This window comes from Canis aureus, chromosome 1 (genome assembly GCF_053574225.1).
Source record: "Canis aureus isolate CA01 chromosome 1, VMU_Caureus_v.1.0, whole genome shotgun sequence".
Lineage (NCBI taxonomy): Eukaryota > Metazoa > Chordata > Mammalia > Carnivora > Canidae > Canis > Canis aureus.
This window is the reverse complement of record NC_135611.1, coordinates 103,609,031-103,624,428: the sequence shown is the minus strand read 5'-3', so window position 1 is coordinate 103,624,428 and position 15,398 is coordinate 103,609,031. Positions and strand designations below refer to the sequence as shown.

Below are 15,398 nucleotides of genomic sequence, written 5' to 3'. Positions count from 1 at the left end.
TAAAGCCGGCAAGGAAAAAATAATTTATTTGACAAATTGTGGAACTAAAAAAATAACCTAAGCCAGGAGGCAAATGCGGTAGTCTAGGTAAAAACAGTTTTGACACACATGGCAGATAAACGTGTTATTATTACTACATCATCTACAAAGCTTCTATAAACTAAGAAAAAGACAACTGAACTTGAAAATAGTGATTATGATGAACACTCGAAAAGTACAAACCCCAAGAGCAGTGAACGAAGTGCTCAGACCCTAATAATTAGGAAGTGCAATCTGAAACAAGTGGGAAGGCTCGTCTTCCAGCACTGCGCGATGCCACGATGAGAACAGTGCTAAGGCCTACTCTGCTGGCAAGGCTGTGGAGGAGCAGGCGCACGGCAGTCTGCTCACCTGTGACCCAATCCAAACAGCAGAGACCCTCTGGCCAGGCCATCCTACTCTGGGGATTCATTTTACGGAAATAAAGCAGAGGCATCTAAATCTCAGGACACGTATTAAGGGCAGTGGATTGGCTGAACTCTGAGCTGAAGACCACAGTGAGAGGGCGGGTCCCATAAATCACCCACTGCAGAGCTCCGGAACACAACTCTTGGGTTTGAGATTTTAGGGACAGCCTGAGAGGAGAGGTAGGCTGGGAGTGACAGGCAGTGGAAGCACAGCAGACAAATGCAGGGGAGGCTAAGATGAAGGGCCGTGCCTGCCACCCACCACCGGATGGCTGTGGGCAGTCACTGGACCTGGGGGAGCTGAGCTGCCTTATCAACCCATGGTGGTGGTGGTGGCGGGGGTGGGGGTAGAAGGTAAGACAGCTCCCCAGGTCTTCCTCTGCGATTCCAAAATTCAAAGCTCTCTTAGACCACAGGTCTCCCTTAACCCGCTGGGCAGCAAAAACAGACTACTTGTCCTGCTTGGTATGAATGCTCATCTCCATCCTCCAGAAACACTGACAGGGTTACTTCCAAGTGCTGTGCGGGGTACTGCGGGTACTGGGTACTGAGTGGAACACAAACCATATTGCCTCTTGAAACGGAAGAATCCTACAGTTCAAGTACACATCCGAGGATTTTATTTAGGTCACAGAGTGCCCAATGTCAGGCACCCACGGGGGAGTGCTCTTGTGCTTCCTCATCGTCTCCACCTTGTGCACTGCAAGGAACGTTCGAGGCGCTTTCTGTGTGGAGTGATCTGAGTGGGGAGGGAGAAATGGACTGCACTTTCCAGGGAGGGGCTCTGGGGAGCATGCACGGACTCAGTTTGTCCTCTTCACTGCTAGGTGAGCAGCCTGACCCTGGACAGCCCGCAGCTGTTCTGGCTGCGCAGATCTCAAACACTGCCCTCTAGTGACCTCAAAGTCCCTGTCTGCAAGCTGAAGCTGATGTGTTGGATATTCCAAAAGCACCCTAAGATTCAGGCTACCTGATTTCCCACCAATAGGTGCAGGAGTGATCTTTCACCCAGAAGCCGTAACCAAAAAACCAAAGACATTTGCATGACCTTGACAAATAATAAACCTACCTTTATTTTAAAATCATACACTTGAGGACTTTTATTTCCGACCAAGATGGAGTAACAGGGACTAGATTTGCTCTCCTTCTTGGAACAACCACAAGGCTGGACAAAATACGGGAAACAGCAGGGCCCAAGGCTCAGCACCAGGCAAAGGACGAGGGTAATCCCTGAGACGGAATACATCATGGTGAGCCCTGACCTCCCACAGCCCACGGTAACCAAGGCTGACTGCAGGGCTGCCCAGGAACTGAGGTGGGACACCTCCCAAAGACCCCACCTAAAACTGCTCTAAAAGATAGACTAAAAACAAACAAACAAACAAACAAACAAAAAGAAAAGAAAACAAACAAACAAACAAAAACCCCTCAAATCAGAAGGCAGAAAAAAGGGAAAAAAACAAAGAAAGATGGGACAGGTAGAAACCCAATGACAAAACAACAGATTTATTGTTTTTAAAGATTTTTTTTTAATTTATTCAGGAGAGACACACAGAGAGAGGTAGAGACATAGAGGGAGAGGCAGACTCCTCGCAGGGTGCCAGATGCGAGACTTGATCCTGGGACTGGGATCACGCCCTGAGCCAAAGGCAGATGCTCAACTGCTGAGCCACCCAGGCATCCCAAGACAACAGACTGAAATGTAATCATCCCAAAAATCATGTTAAAAGTGCAGTTATAACACCTCTTTTAGGGAGACCTGGGTGGCTTAGCAGTTGAGGGTCTGCCTTCGGCTCAGGTTGTGATCCTGGGGTCCTGGGATCAAGTCTCGCATGGGGCTCCCCCTGAGAAGCCTGCTTCCCCTCTGCCTATGTCTCTGCCTCTCTGTGTCTCTCATGAATAAATAAAATCTTTAAAAAAATTTACAAGCAAAATAAACCCCTCTTTTAAAAGGCAAAGATTGTTGGCTTGAATTAAAAGAAAGATCCCATCATATGCTATCTACAAGAAACTCACTTTAAATGTAATGGTGAAAAGTAAAGGGATGCTAAATACAACAGGTCCTTTAGACTGGATTCTGGCACACAGGGACATGTGAATGGAAAACAAGAAATCCAGATAAAGCCAAAGTTCAGTTAAGAGTAACGTGCCAGGGTTGGTTTCTTGGTTTTAGCTAATGTCCTACAGGAATGCAAGATAACAGCATCACGGAGAACCAGCAGTAGGTACACAGGACTCTCAATCACCTTTGCAACTTTCTTGTAAATCCCAAATTATCCTAAAACGAATAGTTTTTTTTTTTTAAGTGAAAGGACAGAAAAAGATCAACTGTGTTAACAAACAAAATGACACCCAGTCATCAATACAAAAATTTCTAATAATAAAAACGGAAGGAAACTACTTCTGAAATACTTCCATTGCCTACTACTACTGCATTGAGCGGTCCCTGAGCTAGGTCCTGTCATCAGTCAGAAGCCTGGACGGAAACACATGGTACACTGCTACCTGCCAGGTCCACATTTCCCAGCCTGGCCCCAGAGCTCTTGCGGGGGCCGCCACTTGCCCACATGTAGAGACCTCTCCCCTCACCCCGGGACCCCGCCAGGTCCACATTCCCCAGCCTGGCCCCCAGAGCCCTTGCAGAGGCTGCCACCTGCCCCCCATGTACAGACCTAACCGCTCACCCCGGGACCTCGCACACGTCTACTGCGCCGCAGCCACCAGCTCCCCCTGTGCCCCCCGGCTCTGCCGGTCGCCCGCCGCCTGGTTTCCGCGAGCCGCGTCCTCTGCAAATGTACGTGCTAGAGAAGCTCCTCTTCCCTGCTGGAGGCTGTTCTCATCCCCTTTCCCGATTTCACCATTCTCTGCCCTGGGCTTCCACATCGCGGCACAGCAGTCTTACAGCCCCCCTTACGCTAGCTTGTGTCTGAAAACAACCATGGTTACCACTCACTGAGCCCAAACTAGGGCTGCGTGTGCGGGCAGAGCGCGGAGGCCCGCCCTCCGCCGCGCAAGTCCCCTCGGGGCCACCGTTCCCTCCCGTCTTCCGGCTTGCCTTGAACGCCCACGCGTCCTTGCGTAAGCGGGGGGCGGGCTCAACACAAACCCGCGGCGCCCATTGGCTGTGCAAGGTCGAGGGAGGTGGGGAGAGGCCTCCGCATGACGTCAGGACGCCGCGGTCAGAACGTCGAAGCCCAAGGAAGACAAGAACCAGCCGGGTCACGAGCAGTTCCGCACCGGTGTCGGTGTCGCCTTGGGCCGCTGCTGACGAGTCCAGGGGGCGAGCGGCTGAGGTGAGTGTGAGGCGCGGCGGGCGAGCCGGCGGGGACGGCGTCTCCTTCCGGGCCTACGCCCGGCGGGTCCCGAGGCCTGGTGGGCCGTCGCACCAACGGACGCCGCGCGCGAGCGACGACAGGGTGTGGCGGGCACTGGCGGTTTCTGCGCCTGCGCGCTCTCGCGCTTGCGCCGTCGGCCCGTGGCTCCCCGCCCCCTCCCCGGAATTCCTGGGGCCTGAGCGCCCTCTTCTTCAGCCCCCAGTGACCCGGCGGTTCCACCCGGAGGATGGCGTTGCCCCGGGCGACGCGCAGCCCCTGCGCTTCGGTGCTCCCTTCGCCTCACCCCCGAGCCGTGGTGCGCAAGCGCGGCGCGGCGCGGCCGGGCGGTGGTCTGGAGCGGGTGGCGGGCCTGCGCCTGGCGTCTCTGCCCTCTGGACGGCCTTCCCTGCGGCCGTGAGAGCCGCTGCTCTCACCTCCTCCGTCGTAGTAGGACCGGCGAGGGCCTGCCTCGGGGCCCACCCGTGCTCCTCGGTCTCCGCGGCTGAGGCCGCCCGAGGCCCTCTCGCTCTCTTGCAGTCCTGGGTGTGCGGGACGTTGTTGGGCCCCCGGCCACCCGGCAGAGGAGGTGCCTCTGCCCGTGGGGGGCACTTCCTGAGAGGACGTTTCTACAGTGCAGGGCTCCCCAGGGGCACGCGGCGCTTGTCCTTGTTTCCTGGAGCGACTTCCGGGAGCCCTCCCTCCTGCCTGCTGGTTGTTCTGAGTGCTCGCTAGAGTCCGTCTTTCCGGACTGCTCCCCAGAGCACCCTCCGGGACCTCGTGCTTTCTCTCAGGAGCAGGCTTTCCTCTGGAACACGTCCTAGCCCTTGCTCGAGGTGTCTGTCAGCACCCCCCCACCCCCCGCACCTTCTCTCCTGCCCCGGGGGCTCCTTCGGACCTTCCCTTCGCGAGGTCGTCGTTCCCCCCCTCCCTGGGGCTTCCCACTAGCCTGGGGCTCCTTCCTGAGGGCCCCCCCCCTCCCCGCCCTCTGCACCATCCATTTCCCCTTAGGGTTTCAGGTCCTTCTCTTTCCCTTTGGGGAATCCCTTCAGCCTTCCCTGTTTTCACATCCCTCATGTTCCACCCAGAGCACTGCAGGGAGCCCGGGGGCTCCTTACAGGAGCCCCTTTATTCCACACCCAGGATTCTCTTCAGTGGTTCCTCGTCTCCTAGTGGCTCCTAACTTCTCATACCTCCTCCTCTGCCCGACTTCCCGTGAGCCCATCTCCTCTTCCCCACTTCGTGACTTGTCTCCTGCTCCTTCCTGAGTCTCCCTAACTCCTCCTTTTTCTCATAGACAGTGAGAAAGCAGTCTGGCTCCTGAGATCCACCCCTTATGCCCCAAGGTCCAGATGGCGGCCAACGTGGGTGATCAGCGGAGCACGGATTGGTTAGTGTGGCTAGAGAGACAGAGGCTGGAGGGGAGGGCAGGCAGAAGCAGGACTCAGTGGTGTTCCCTGAGATGACTGGGATGTGCTGGAACAGTCCTTGTGGGGGTGGTGAGGAGGAGTGCCTCTGGTCACACGGTGAAGGGAAGTGTTTGGTTGTTGGGTGGACAGCAGGTTTTCACCTCTCTGAACATTGTGTCCATGGAACAGTGCTTATTTCTCAGAATTGGGGTGATTCATTCCATGGACTGATTAAGGGGCATCCTCCAACACACTTAATCCTCTCATTTATTGTCTGTTAATACCTTGTTTTTCCAAAACAGTATGATGATAGTCTTCTGTTGGCTGGGGACCTGTGAAAATTGACTCATAAGACATTTAGACTTAGTAGGCACCAGGTTCTGTTAATTTCTCTGGACACTGGTAATCTTTTCATTCGGTATCTAACAATTACTGTGTGTCAGACACCTGGAAAAATGTCATAGGTCTCTGTCTTTAGTCGGATTTCTTTCTCAGGGAGGTGTGAGACAGAAAGGAATTGTTAGCATGTTACAGATTAAAATATATCTTAGATTTAAAAATTTAGACTCTAGTACATAGCATGAAGGAGTCTAGGATTCAGGCCCTGGTATGTGCCTGCCTGCATTTTGCCCGCCATGTACAGGGAGAGAAAAGACTGACTTGATGTCCCTTCCTTGCAGGTCTTCTCAGTACAGCATGGTGGCCGGGACAGGCAGAGAGAATGGCATGGAAGCTCCTATGCATGAGAACCCGGAGTGGGAGAAGGCCCGCCAGGCTCTGGCCAGCATCAGCAAAGCAGGAGCCGCTGGCAGCTCCGGCAAGGCCAGCAGCAATGGGCCTGTGGCCAGTGCACAAGTGAGAAGGCACACAGGACCTGGGGACCCTGAGCGGGGGTTGCTAGGGAGGGAAATATATGGTGTTCCCTGGTATCACAAGGACACAGTGCTCCGAAGATGTTCTAGGAGCCCTTGGATGGGGGAGCAAGGTCTGTTTCCTTGAAGAGCCCAGGGCACCGTGTGGTCCTTGTCCCTGGGAATCTAGCCTTAAGAGGGAGGCATGTCCTGGGCCCCTGAGATGCCTCAAGTGCGTTAGTAGAAGCTGTGGCTCTTGGAGAGAGATGGACCCAGTTGTGTTCCTTAGTAGTTAACCACATTTGGGGGCCGGAGGGTGTGTGCTGCTGCCAGTGCTGATGGCATGTGGGCCTCTCTCCACAGTATGTGTCTCAGGCAGAGGCCTCAGCTCTGCAGCAGCAGCAGTACTACCAGTGGTACCAGCAGTACAACTACGCCTATCCTTACAGCTATTACTACCCCATGGTGAGCATCCAGCCCAGCGGGGGCGGGTAGGGGGGTGGGTTCCAGGGCCAGGGGAAGACTTGAAGACAGCAGTGACAGCTTCCGAGACACTCCACTAGCATGTTGTTCCCATGATCAAGTTGAAGGCCCTTTCTAGGTCCCACCTTCTCTGCTCTGGCCACTTCCTCTCCCCATGCTTAGTCTGTTACCCATGACGTCCACCTGTGCTCTGTGTCAGCTCTCATTCCCTTTTCCCACACCTCTCCGTGTTCTCACCGTCGTGGTGGTGGTGGGGGTGCTTCCCAGGTTAGACCTTTCTCTGACTGGATAAGTTAAAGCAGGGTTGCACCCCACTCCTTCTTGCTTTCACAGTGCTTGCTGCCAGATACTCTGTGTATCCATCTGCAACTGTGTACGTGTTTTGAGCGCAGACTTCATGAGAGGGTGGATTTTTACTGTTCTACTTTTGGTTCTGTTGTAGCGTTTAGGAAAGTTGGCATTCGGTAAATATTTCTTAAATGGAGAATGGGATTGATAGAGTTTTTTGTTGTTTTTCTCATAAGAAGGATTTATGTAGTGGAGAAAGATAGGGGTAAGAGTGTGGAGCACAGAGGTTATGTCTGGCACCTGAGAGGGCGGGAGAAGGGGAGGGAGCTGGGCCTGTCCTGATCCTCATTTCTGTGCCTCTGGCAGAGCATGTACCAGAGCTATGGTTCCCCTTCCCAATATGGCATGGCCAGCTCGTATGGCTCCACCGCACCCCAGCAGCCATCAGCACCCCAGCACCAGGGGACTCTGAGCCAGGTAACACCCCCACCAGCTTTGTGGCATGTTCAAGATGGGGAATGTAGTTTTTCTGAGTGGGTGAATGGTGGGGACCCCTGTATTTGTTACAATGGCTGCCTCTGGGTAGTCTCCTGCCTGGTGACTACCGATCTGATAACTGAGGAGGGCAAACTATAGTTTTTGAAACCAGGATGGGGGCACCTGGGTGGCTCAGTGGTTGAGCGTCTGACTTCGGCTCAGGTCGTGGTCCCGGGGTCCCGGGATCGAGTCCCACATCGGGCTCCCTACAGGAGCCTGCTTCTCCTTCTGCTTCTTCACCAGTCTGCCTGTGACTCTGCCTCTCTCCTTGTCTCTCATGAATAAATAAATAAACTTAAAAAAATGAAACCAGGATGGGTTTAGGGCTTGGGCAAGGCCTGGGAGTAGGTGTTGGGGTTGATGGTAGCCGCGGTTTGCAGTGTGGCAGCCTATCTTGGGAATCTTCTCTCAGTGCAGTGCACACAGACATGCATAGTCATGCACATTGTCTGGCCTTGCACTTAACGTGCAGCGTGGAGTAGTGCAGAGCTGTGCAGGGGAGGTGGAGTGACCTGGGCCAGAGTCCCAGCTCCCCTCCCTTGGTGTCATTACAAGTCTCATACCCTCTCTGCGTCTCAGCCAGTCCTGTCAAGTGGGAAGGATAACCACTTCTTCACAGGGTCCCCTAGAACGTGGGTGACCATATGTGTGTTTTGACCGGCATACAGCATGTGTTCAGACAATAACCCCTGGGTGTGTTGGCAGCACTCACTAGAGCGCTCACTAGTTGCCTAACTGAGGTTTAGATGCCTACTGCTGCCACTGAGTGGCTGGGGACTGTGGGAGAACATCTCAGGATCTAAGCTGGAGCCTTCTCAGCTCTGAAGAGGGTGGGCACTAAACCTCCGTTCCTCAGGGAGACACTGAGTGCTTGGGGCAGTGAGATGTGGGAGGGTCACAGGACGGAGTTGAGAGCTGAGTGGTGCTGTGATCATGAGGACAGTGTGAGAGCCAGCACTGGAAGCTCTGCTCCTGCCCTCAGCACCTGCTTCCTCCAACAGCCCCCAGTCCCTGGCATGGAAGAAAGCATGTCCTACCAGGCCCCCCCTCAGCAGCTGCCAGCAGCCCAGCCCCCTCAGCCCTCCAACCCCCCGCATGGGGCTCATGCTCTGAACAGTGGCCCCCAGCCTGGAACAGCCCCAGCCACACAGCACAGCCAGGCAGGGCCTGCCTCAGGCCAGGCCTATGGGCCACATGCCTACTCTGAGCCTGCCAAGCCCAAGAAGGGCCAACAGTTGTGGAACCGGATGAAGCGTAAGTTGGAGGTGGAATTTGGGGAGAGGGCATAGGGGCTGCACCTTACAGAGCCAAGCGTGGGGCACTTCTGGGTGTGGTGCTCATTCCCTGGCTCTGGATGCAGTTGGTTTGGAGCCCTTCTCTAGAGCTTGGCGTCTCCCATTCCTGGAGATCAGGCAACCTGAGGAAGGCCACGGTAAGGTCTAACCCCAGCTCTTGCGGCCCTCACAGCAGCCCCGGGGACTGGTGGTCTCAAGTTCAACATTCAGAAACGGCCCTTTGCTGTCACCAGTCAGAGCTTCAGCTCCACCTCGGAGGGCCAGCACAGCAGCTTCGGCCCCCAGCCCAACCCTGAGAAAGCCCAGAACCACAGGTGATGGCCACCCCCTTGATCCTGTCCCAGCTCTCTCCTTCTGCTGTGCGTATAGTCCACTGGCAGGTTGTGCACCCCTCTGAGCCTCAGTCTGCCCCTCCAAGATGGGGAGGGGTTCCTCTTTTAGGGTTGCTGTGAGCATGAAATGAGAGGGGAAGAAGATGATGCTCGCATTGTTTTGGGTTTGTGTCTGCTTTGTGAGTGGTAGTGACAACCATCTTTGCTGGGGTGTGGGGTGCCGCCCAGCTGAGTCCCACGTCTGCCTTCACCCAGGGGGAGCCTGTCGGGGAAGCCTGATGATTGGCCACAGGACATGAAGGAGTATGTGGAGCGCTGTTTTACTGCCTGTGAGTCGGAGGAGGACAAGGACCGGACAGAGAAGCTACTCAAGGAGCTGCTGCAGGCTCGGCTGCAGGACGGCTCAGCTTATACCATTGACTGGAGCCGGGAGCCCCTGCCAGGGTTAGTCTAGGCCAGGGATGGGGAGGAGGGCGATTCTGGGTGCTGAAGCGGAGACCTGCAGACTTAGGTATCTGAAGCCCCAAGAATGAGCAAGAAAGTTGGCTCCCAGGGGTAGAAGGCCAGGAGGGTAGAGCTGAGGCCCAGGCACTGCCTGGTGGTGGAATCCTGGGGTGGGGTGAAGGCCCTGAAGCCTGGCGAGTGCATGGTACTCAGCAGCGAAGAACACTCTCTAGACAGAGAAAATCTTGGGTTTGCCTCCCATTTTTGCAGTGTGTTAGCTGAGTCGCCTGGGTAAGTTTCTTTCCTGCCTGAGGTGGTGTGTTCCTGGGGCGGCTGGCAGATGCTGGGGTTGGTGGAGGCGCTGGATTGGTGATGCCCTGCCCTGCTATATCCTCAGGCTGACTCGGGAGCCTGTGGCTGAGAGCCCCAAGAAGAAGCGGTGGGAGGCCCCTAGCAGCCTTCATCCTCCCAGGGGGGCAGGCTCAGCGACAAGGGGCGGGGGTGCCCAGTCCCAGCGAGGGACACCAGGGGCTGGGGGTGCTGGCCGAGCCCGGGGCAGCAGCTTCGCCAAGTTTGGCAACCGCAATGTCTTCATGAAGGACAACAGCTCTTCCTCCAGCACGGACTCCCGCTCCCGTTCCTCCTCCCGGTCCCCCACCCGCCACTTCCGCCGCAGGTGTGAAGAGTTCAGGGTCTGGGGTGGGGGGGGTGGGGCGTAGGGGCTGTGGGGGGGTTGAGGGGCATGGGTGGGGTCTTGGGGGGAGGAGCCATTTTGGGCCTTACCTTCTTGCTGCTTCTGTGCAGTGACTCCCACTCGGATTCAGACAGTTCTTACTCAGGGAATGAGTGTCACCCTGTGGGTCGCAGGAACCCGCCCCCAAAGGGCCGAGGAGGTCGGGGGGCCCACATGGATCGGGGCCGAGGCAGGGCGCAGCGTGGAAAGAGGTGAGACTTGGGGCAGGTGGCCCAAGGGGTGGGGCTGAGATCGGGGTTCCTGGGGAGTGGTGGGAGAGGCATGCTGTGACATCTGCCTATTCACCTTGATCTCTTTTCAGGCATGATCTTGCTCCCACCAAGCGCAGCCGCAAAAAGATGGCCACGCTAGAGTGTGAGGACCCTGAGCGTGAGCTTAAGAAGCAGAAGCGGGCGGCCCGCTTCCAGCATGGACATTCCCGCCGCCTGCGCCTCGAGCCCCTGGTGCTGCAGATGGGCAGCCTGGAAAGCAGTGGTGCTGACCCTGACTGGCAGGAACTACAGATTGTGGGCACTTGCCCTGACATCACCAAGCACTATCTGCGTCTCACCTGTGCCCCTGACCCATCCACTGTGCGCCCTGTGGCAGTAAGTGCTGGGAAGGGCAGGTCCTCCCTGCAGGGCAGATGCTGGCACTAGGCTGTGGTACCAACACGGGAATCACGGCAGAGGTTGCACAGGAGACTGCTGTGGCAGCAGGGGCTTGCAGCTGAGCAGGGACTTTGGGGCCTGGGAGCTCTCTGAAGGTGACTTGGAGACAGAATTTGTGCTGGGTTGCATATCCTCATCAGGAGACTTGCTCAGCTCTGAGCTTATGTTCCCTGATTAGGAGACGGAGAAGGAAGTGGCTTTCCTAGGTCAGCACTTCATGTGACGGAGGCAGTCAGACCCCTCTGTGCTCTGCTGAGACTGCAGCAGCGGCATGGCTAATGTTCCATCCAGGGGACTGGACACGCAGATGTGGGCAGCTGAGGTTGAGAGTAGTAATTCTTGCAAAATGTGTTGGGTTCTTTTCAAAGTTGGCAGTGAGTTACTAAAGGAGTTTGATATTGTAGCTATTGTCTTAGAACAGAGTTAGTGGAATCATAATGGGTGTTACAGCCTTGCTCATCCTGCTGTGAAATCACACTGAGCCTTAATTTGGTTCCCTTTCCAGGTTTTGAAAAAGTCTCTGTGCATGGTCAAGTCCCACTGGAAAGAGAAGCAAGACTATGCTTTTGCGTGCGAGCAGATGAAGTCAATTCGGCAGGACCTGACGGTGCGGGGGCTGCGGGGAAGGCCTGCCCTGGGTGAGTCCTGTTCTGCTCTGGCCTCATTGTTCGTTCTGCCGATCCAGGTGCAAGGTGTGCGAACAGAGTTCACAGTGGAAGTATATGAGACACATGCCCGCATCGCCTTGGAGAAGGTGAGTGTGGGGTGCTGAGGCCCTTTCAGGCTCTTCCCGGGCTCCCTGTGCTGGCCTCACCATCTTTCTTGATGTCCACACCCTGGGTGCCAGGGTGACCATGAGGAGTTCAACCAGTGCCAGACGCAGCTCAAGTCACTGTATGCCGAGAACCTGCCAGGCAATGTGGGCGAGTTCACTGCCTACCGGGTCCTCTACTACATCTTCACCAAGAACTCAGGAGGTGAGAGGCGCTGCCTGCAGGACAGGGTGGCTCCAGGCCACCAGGGTTGGGCGCTGCTGATCCTCCTTTGTCTTGGGCCCCAGACATCACCACGGAGCTGGCCTACCTGACTCGGGAACTGAAGGCAGACCCTTGCGTGGCTCACGCTTTGGCACTGAGGGCAGCCTGGGCTCTGGGCAACTACCACCGCTTCTTCCGGCTCTACTGTCATGCGCCCTGCATGTCTGGGTACCTGGTGGACAAGTTTGCAGACCGGGAGCGCAAAGCTGCCCTCAAGGCGATGATCAAAACGTATGTGAAGCTGGGTTCTCCCTCGCCCCCTCTGCTGGCCCTGTGGCAGCCTGCCTTCCCCTCCTTCCCCCGTCCCTTCCTTTTCTCCTCCTGCCCCTGCACACTCGGGCTGTCAGGCCTCCAGCTGCTGTGCCCTGGACCGTAGTCCTCTCCCCCCTTGTTTCTACACGTACCCTGCTCCCCAGGCCCTTCTGCTTCCCTCCCCACAGTTCACCGTGTCTCCCACGCCTGCGTCTGCATCTCCTTCCCCATTCTGTCTTGCTGCTCCAGGGTTCCCTCTTTACCCCTGAGTCTCTTTTTTCTGCTCGCATCACCTTGGACCCTGGTTTGTTTTCTCGGTCCCCTCACTCTGAGATCTCTGTTCACCTTTCAAGGCTCTCTTGACACTGAGCTCACACTCGGTAGAAACAAACTAGAAAAGATGGCCCTGCTCTTGGTAGCTTCTGATGTAACAGGACAAGACCCTGTTCTGACTTGAGCTCCTTCGAGAGTGCAGGAAATATTTAGGGAGAAAGGTGTGATGTGGGGGCTAGGCAGATCAGGGGCTGGACATAAAAAGAGCATGCTTCTCTGTCATCAGCTATCACGTGTGCTGTGTGTGTGCGCGCGCGTGTGTGGCATGCATGCGTGCATGTGTGTGGTGGGGAACCTGTGTTTTTTCCAGCAGGGCAGTGAAATGCCCCTGGGCGACATAGGGAGATGTCAGGTGATCTCTTCTAGGGGTGGCTACTGATGTCTAGTGGGTAGAGGCCTGGGATGCTGCTCAACCCCTTGAAGTGCCCTGGATGCCCCACAACCGAATCACCTGGCCCCAGTGTCAGTCTTGCCAAAGTTGAGAACTCTTGGTCAGAGGTTGGTAGGTCCAAGGGGCCACAAAAGTTACCTTAAGAGTCACAGGAATGGTGTGAGACTGGGGAGAGAGGGTCACCCTGAAGATATGAGACCACAGATTCCATGCTCCAGTTTGGGTCCAGGAGATTTAAGGCAGAGGCTGAGCCAGGGTAGGGGCCACAGAAGTAGACAAGGACATGGGCAGAAACATGAAGGCGCTAGGATGAGCAGAATCTGACTACCTACCCAGGAGTGTCGGGGAGGTGGTATGTCTAAAGGCCCTGTGGGCTGTCCCTCAGAGTCTGCTGTCTGCAGCGGGACAGCTCCCAAGCTTCTGTGCTGCTCCCAGGGGTGTCATGTGGGCAGGTCGCCATTCGGGTTAGTTTATACCTTCTGGGTCTTGGTTGGGGCCACAGCCATGAAAGCGCCTTGTAGGAGGGGCCTTGGCCCATCACTGGCCACATGCTCTCACTGCCCCCCTCCACCAGCAGACACGGACAGCCCTGGCCCTGAGTCTGAGAGTCCCCAGAACCAGGTCCCTGCAGGATGGCCAGGAGGCCAGCTCAGCTGTGGTAGGAATGGACTCTTTTATGCCCTCTGTGGATATCCAGGCCAAGACCAGGCACAGACTTGAGGCAGGACTGGTTTATGTCCTGTGAGATATAAGGGCAGGGTGATAGGGTTTTTGGGAGAGAATTCAAGTTAACAGCTATCTTCTGGCACATGCTGTGTCTTGTTAGCAACCGCAAGTGACTGTAGCCAGCACGTCATAATACATGTTGGCTGAAGCTGTGCTGGCATTCCGGAGGCACTTTGACCCAGGCAGGGGAAACAGCCAGGGCGGGTCCCCCAGAGTAGCTGTCAGACCTGCCAGCCCATGCCCACCACCATCCCCTGGGGTCCCTCCTTCTGCTTGGGCCACAGTGGGCCCTTGAGCAGCAAAGGAACCAGCTGGGCCCTTCCCTCCCACCCTCCTTGGTCCCCCCTGTACAGGTAAGTGAGGGTGAAGGGGGGGCACAGCCGGGGCTGGGGCCACTAACCCCACCCCGGGCCCCCCCAAGCCCCTGGAGGTGGGGAGGTTGGGTGGGGATGGGTGAGAGGTCAGCAGGTAATGTGCTGAGGAAACCCTTTGGGTGCCCGAAGGGGGGGCACCCACTCCCTGCTTGTGGGGCCCTCCCCTGCCCACTGCCTGCCTCATCGCATTCTCCTCTTGTCTCCGTAGCTTCCGCCCTGCGCTGCCAGTCTCCTACCTGCAGGCCGAGCTGGCCTTCGAGGGCGAGGCCGCCTGCCGGGCCTTCCTAGAGCCCCTGGGCCTGGCATACACGGGCCTGGACAACGCCAGCATCGACTGCCGCCTCAGCCTGGCGCAGCTGTCAGCCTTCTGAGCACCAGCGCGGATGGGGTGGGGTGGGGTGGGGGCAGGGCTGTGGCCCCCCAGCGCCGCCTTTGCCGATTTTGTTTTTGAGCCATGGACTTGGGTTGTAAATTAATTCATGGGGAGTGGGCTCCAGGAAGAGCCGCCATCCCTGTCCCCGTTTTCCCACCGGGGAGTCTGTACAGAGATTTTTTCTACATTTTTATTTTTTGTCTCAGAGGAGTGGGATTGGGGGAGGATTGGGTGGGACAGCGGAGGGTTGGGGGCATGGTCTGTAGGCTGCTCTGTGTCCACCTGGCACCTCCACTAATGCTGTCTCAGTGTTTTCTCTCTCTCTCTCTCGAGCTTGTACTCCGGTACCGACCTGGCACCCTGGCCCATCCCATGCCCAGGGGGCCGGAAGAAGACAGGCCACTCCGCCCGTGCCCGCCCGTGGCGGGGCCACCAGCACAGCAGCCCGCCACCCGCCACCTGCCTGCCTCACCACAGACTCTTATTGCCCAGCCCTCTGGGGCCTCAGTATTCGGGGCTAGGGGAGCCATGTAGAGACTGTGCCCCACCCTCAGCCCCCCACGCCAGAAATGCCGCCGCCAAGCCAGCACCACATCCACGCCGACACTGCGCACTGAGGACTCCGGAGGCCATCGCGGGACCTCGGCCGGGCCGCCTCGTCTACAGTTGTATTAAGTTGTCTCCGTGTCCCTCCTCCCTCCACCCCCGTGTTTCTTCTGGTTTTTTTTTTCCTTCCCTTCCTCCTCTTCCTGCTCCCCAACCCTTCTTTGGTTCAGCACAGGTAAAACGGTTACCCTCCCTCCCTCCCTGCCTCCATGGATCACCAGCTCACGTCATGTTTCCTTCTCTTTTCTTTTTGTGTGTGTTTAAGTTAGTTTTCTTCCTCCCCTTTTTCTTTTTGGCCCTCCCCCCTCTTCTGCCATGTAACTGGAGGATGTGCGATGAGTTTGCAAACAGCTGGACTGTCAGGCTGCTTTTTTTCCAGATGTTCCTCCTCTGCCTCCCCTCCCTTCCCTTTCCCCTCCCTTCTCCTTCCTTCATTCTTTCCTTGGATCACTGAGCACCATTTGGAAGCTTGAGAGAAACCAAAATTAAAGAGAGAGAGAGAGAGA

General features: G+C 56.4%; 1 protein-coding gene and 1 long non-coding RNA gene across 10 annotated transcripts in view; one reads left to right on the top strand and one right to left on the bottom strand.

Annotated features, from left to right (window-relative positions):
• The window catches only part of LOC144324131 (uncharacterized), a 6,969-nt gene extending 1,730 nt beyond the window's left edge, over positions 1-5,239 (bottom strand). Inside the window, exons 1-2 of one of the 2 annotated variants that reach the window (XR_013389545.1) lie at positions 1,516-5,239; positions 9-1,185 (exon numbers count right to left, since the gene is read on the bottom strand). This is a non-coding gene — a long non-coding RNA (uncharacterized LOC144324131). Of the gene's footprint in view, positions 1-8; positions 1,186-1,515 lie in introns of those variants that run through there. The other variant, XR_013389543.1, reaches the window with a different exon arrangement.
• LENG8 (leukocyte receptor cluster member 8) lies at positions 3,598-15,398 on the top strand. Of its 8 annotated transcripts, XM_077915142.1 has the most exons (18): positions 3,617-3,739; positions 4,393-4,593; positions 5,055-5,147; positions 5,847-6,021; positions 6,381-6,482; positions 7,155-7,265; positions 8,327-8,579; positions 8,793-8,934; positions 9,208-9,396; positions 9,667-9,687; positions 9,794-10,072; positions 10,201-10,341; positions 10,452-10,737; positions 11,306-11,407; positions 11,486-11,554; positions 11,648-11,777; positions 11,861-12,068; positions 14,122-15,398. In XM_077915142.1, the coding sequence occupies exons 3-18, from the start codon at positions 5,110-5,112 to the stop codon at positions 14,282-14,284; spliced, it is 2,409 nt and encodes an 802-aa protein (XP_077771268.1). In that variant the 5' UTR covers positions 3,617-3,739; positions 4,393-4,593; positions 5,055-5,109; the 3' UTR covers positions 14,285-15,398. The 8 variants fall into 8 exon arrangements, with proteins under 8 accessions (XP_077771249.1, XP_077771283.1, XP_077771258.1 ...); XM_077915123.1 differs by lacking the exon at positions 4,393-4,593 and having other exon boundaries at positions 3,598-3,739; XM_077915132.1 differs by lacking the exon at positions 4,393-4,593 and having other exon boundaries at positions 3,602-3,739; positions 5,059-5,147.

Bases quoted from the DNA above. Each gene is read 5' to 3' on its own strand.
- LENG8 (XM_077915095.1), top strand. From the start codon at position 3,606: ATGACGTCAGGACGCCGCGGTCAGAACGTCGAAGCCCAAGGAAGACAA. The intron at 10,073-10,200 runs GTGTGAAGAGTT...GCTTCTGTGCAG, and splicing joins ACCCGCCACTTCCGCCGCAG to TGACTCCCACTCGGATTCAG. The intron at 11,555-11,647 runs GTGAGTGTGGGG...CCTGGGTGCCAG, and splicing joins CCCGCATCGCCTTGGAGAAG to GGTGACCATGAGGAGTTCAA.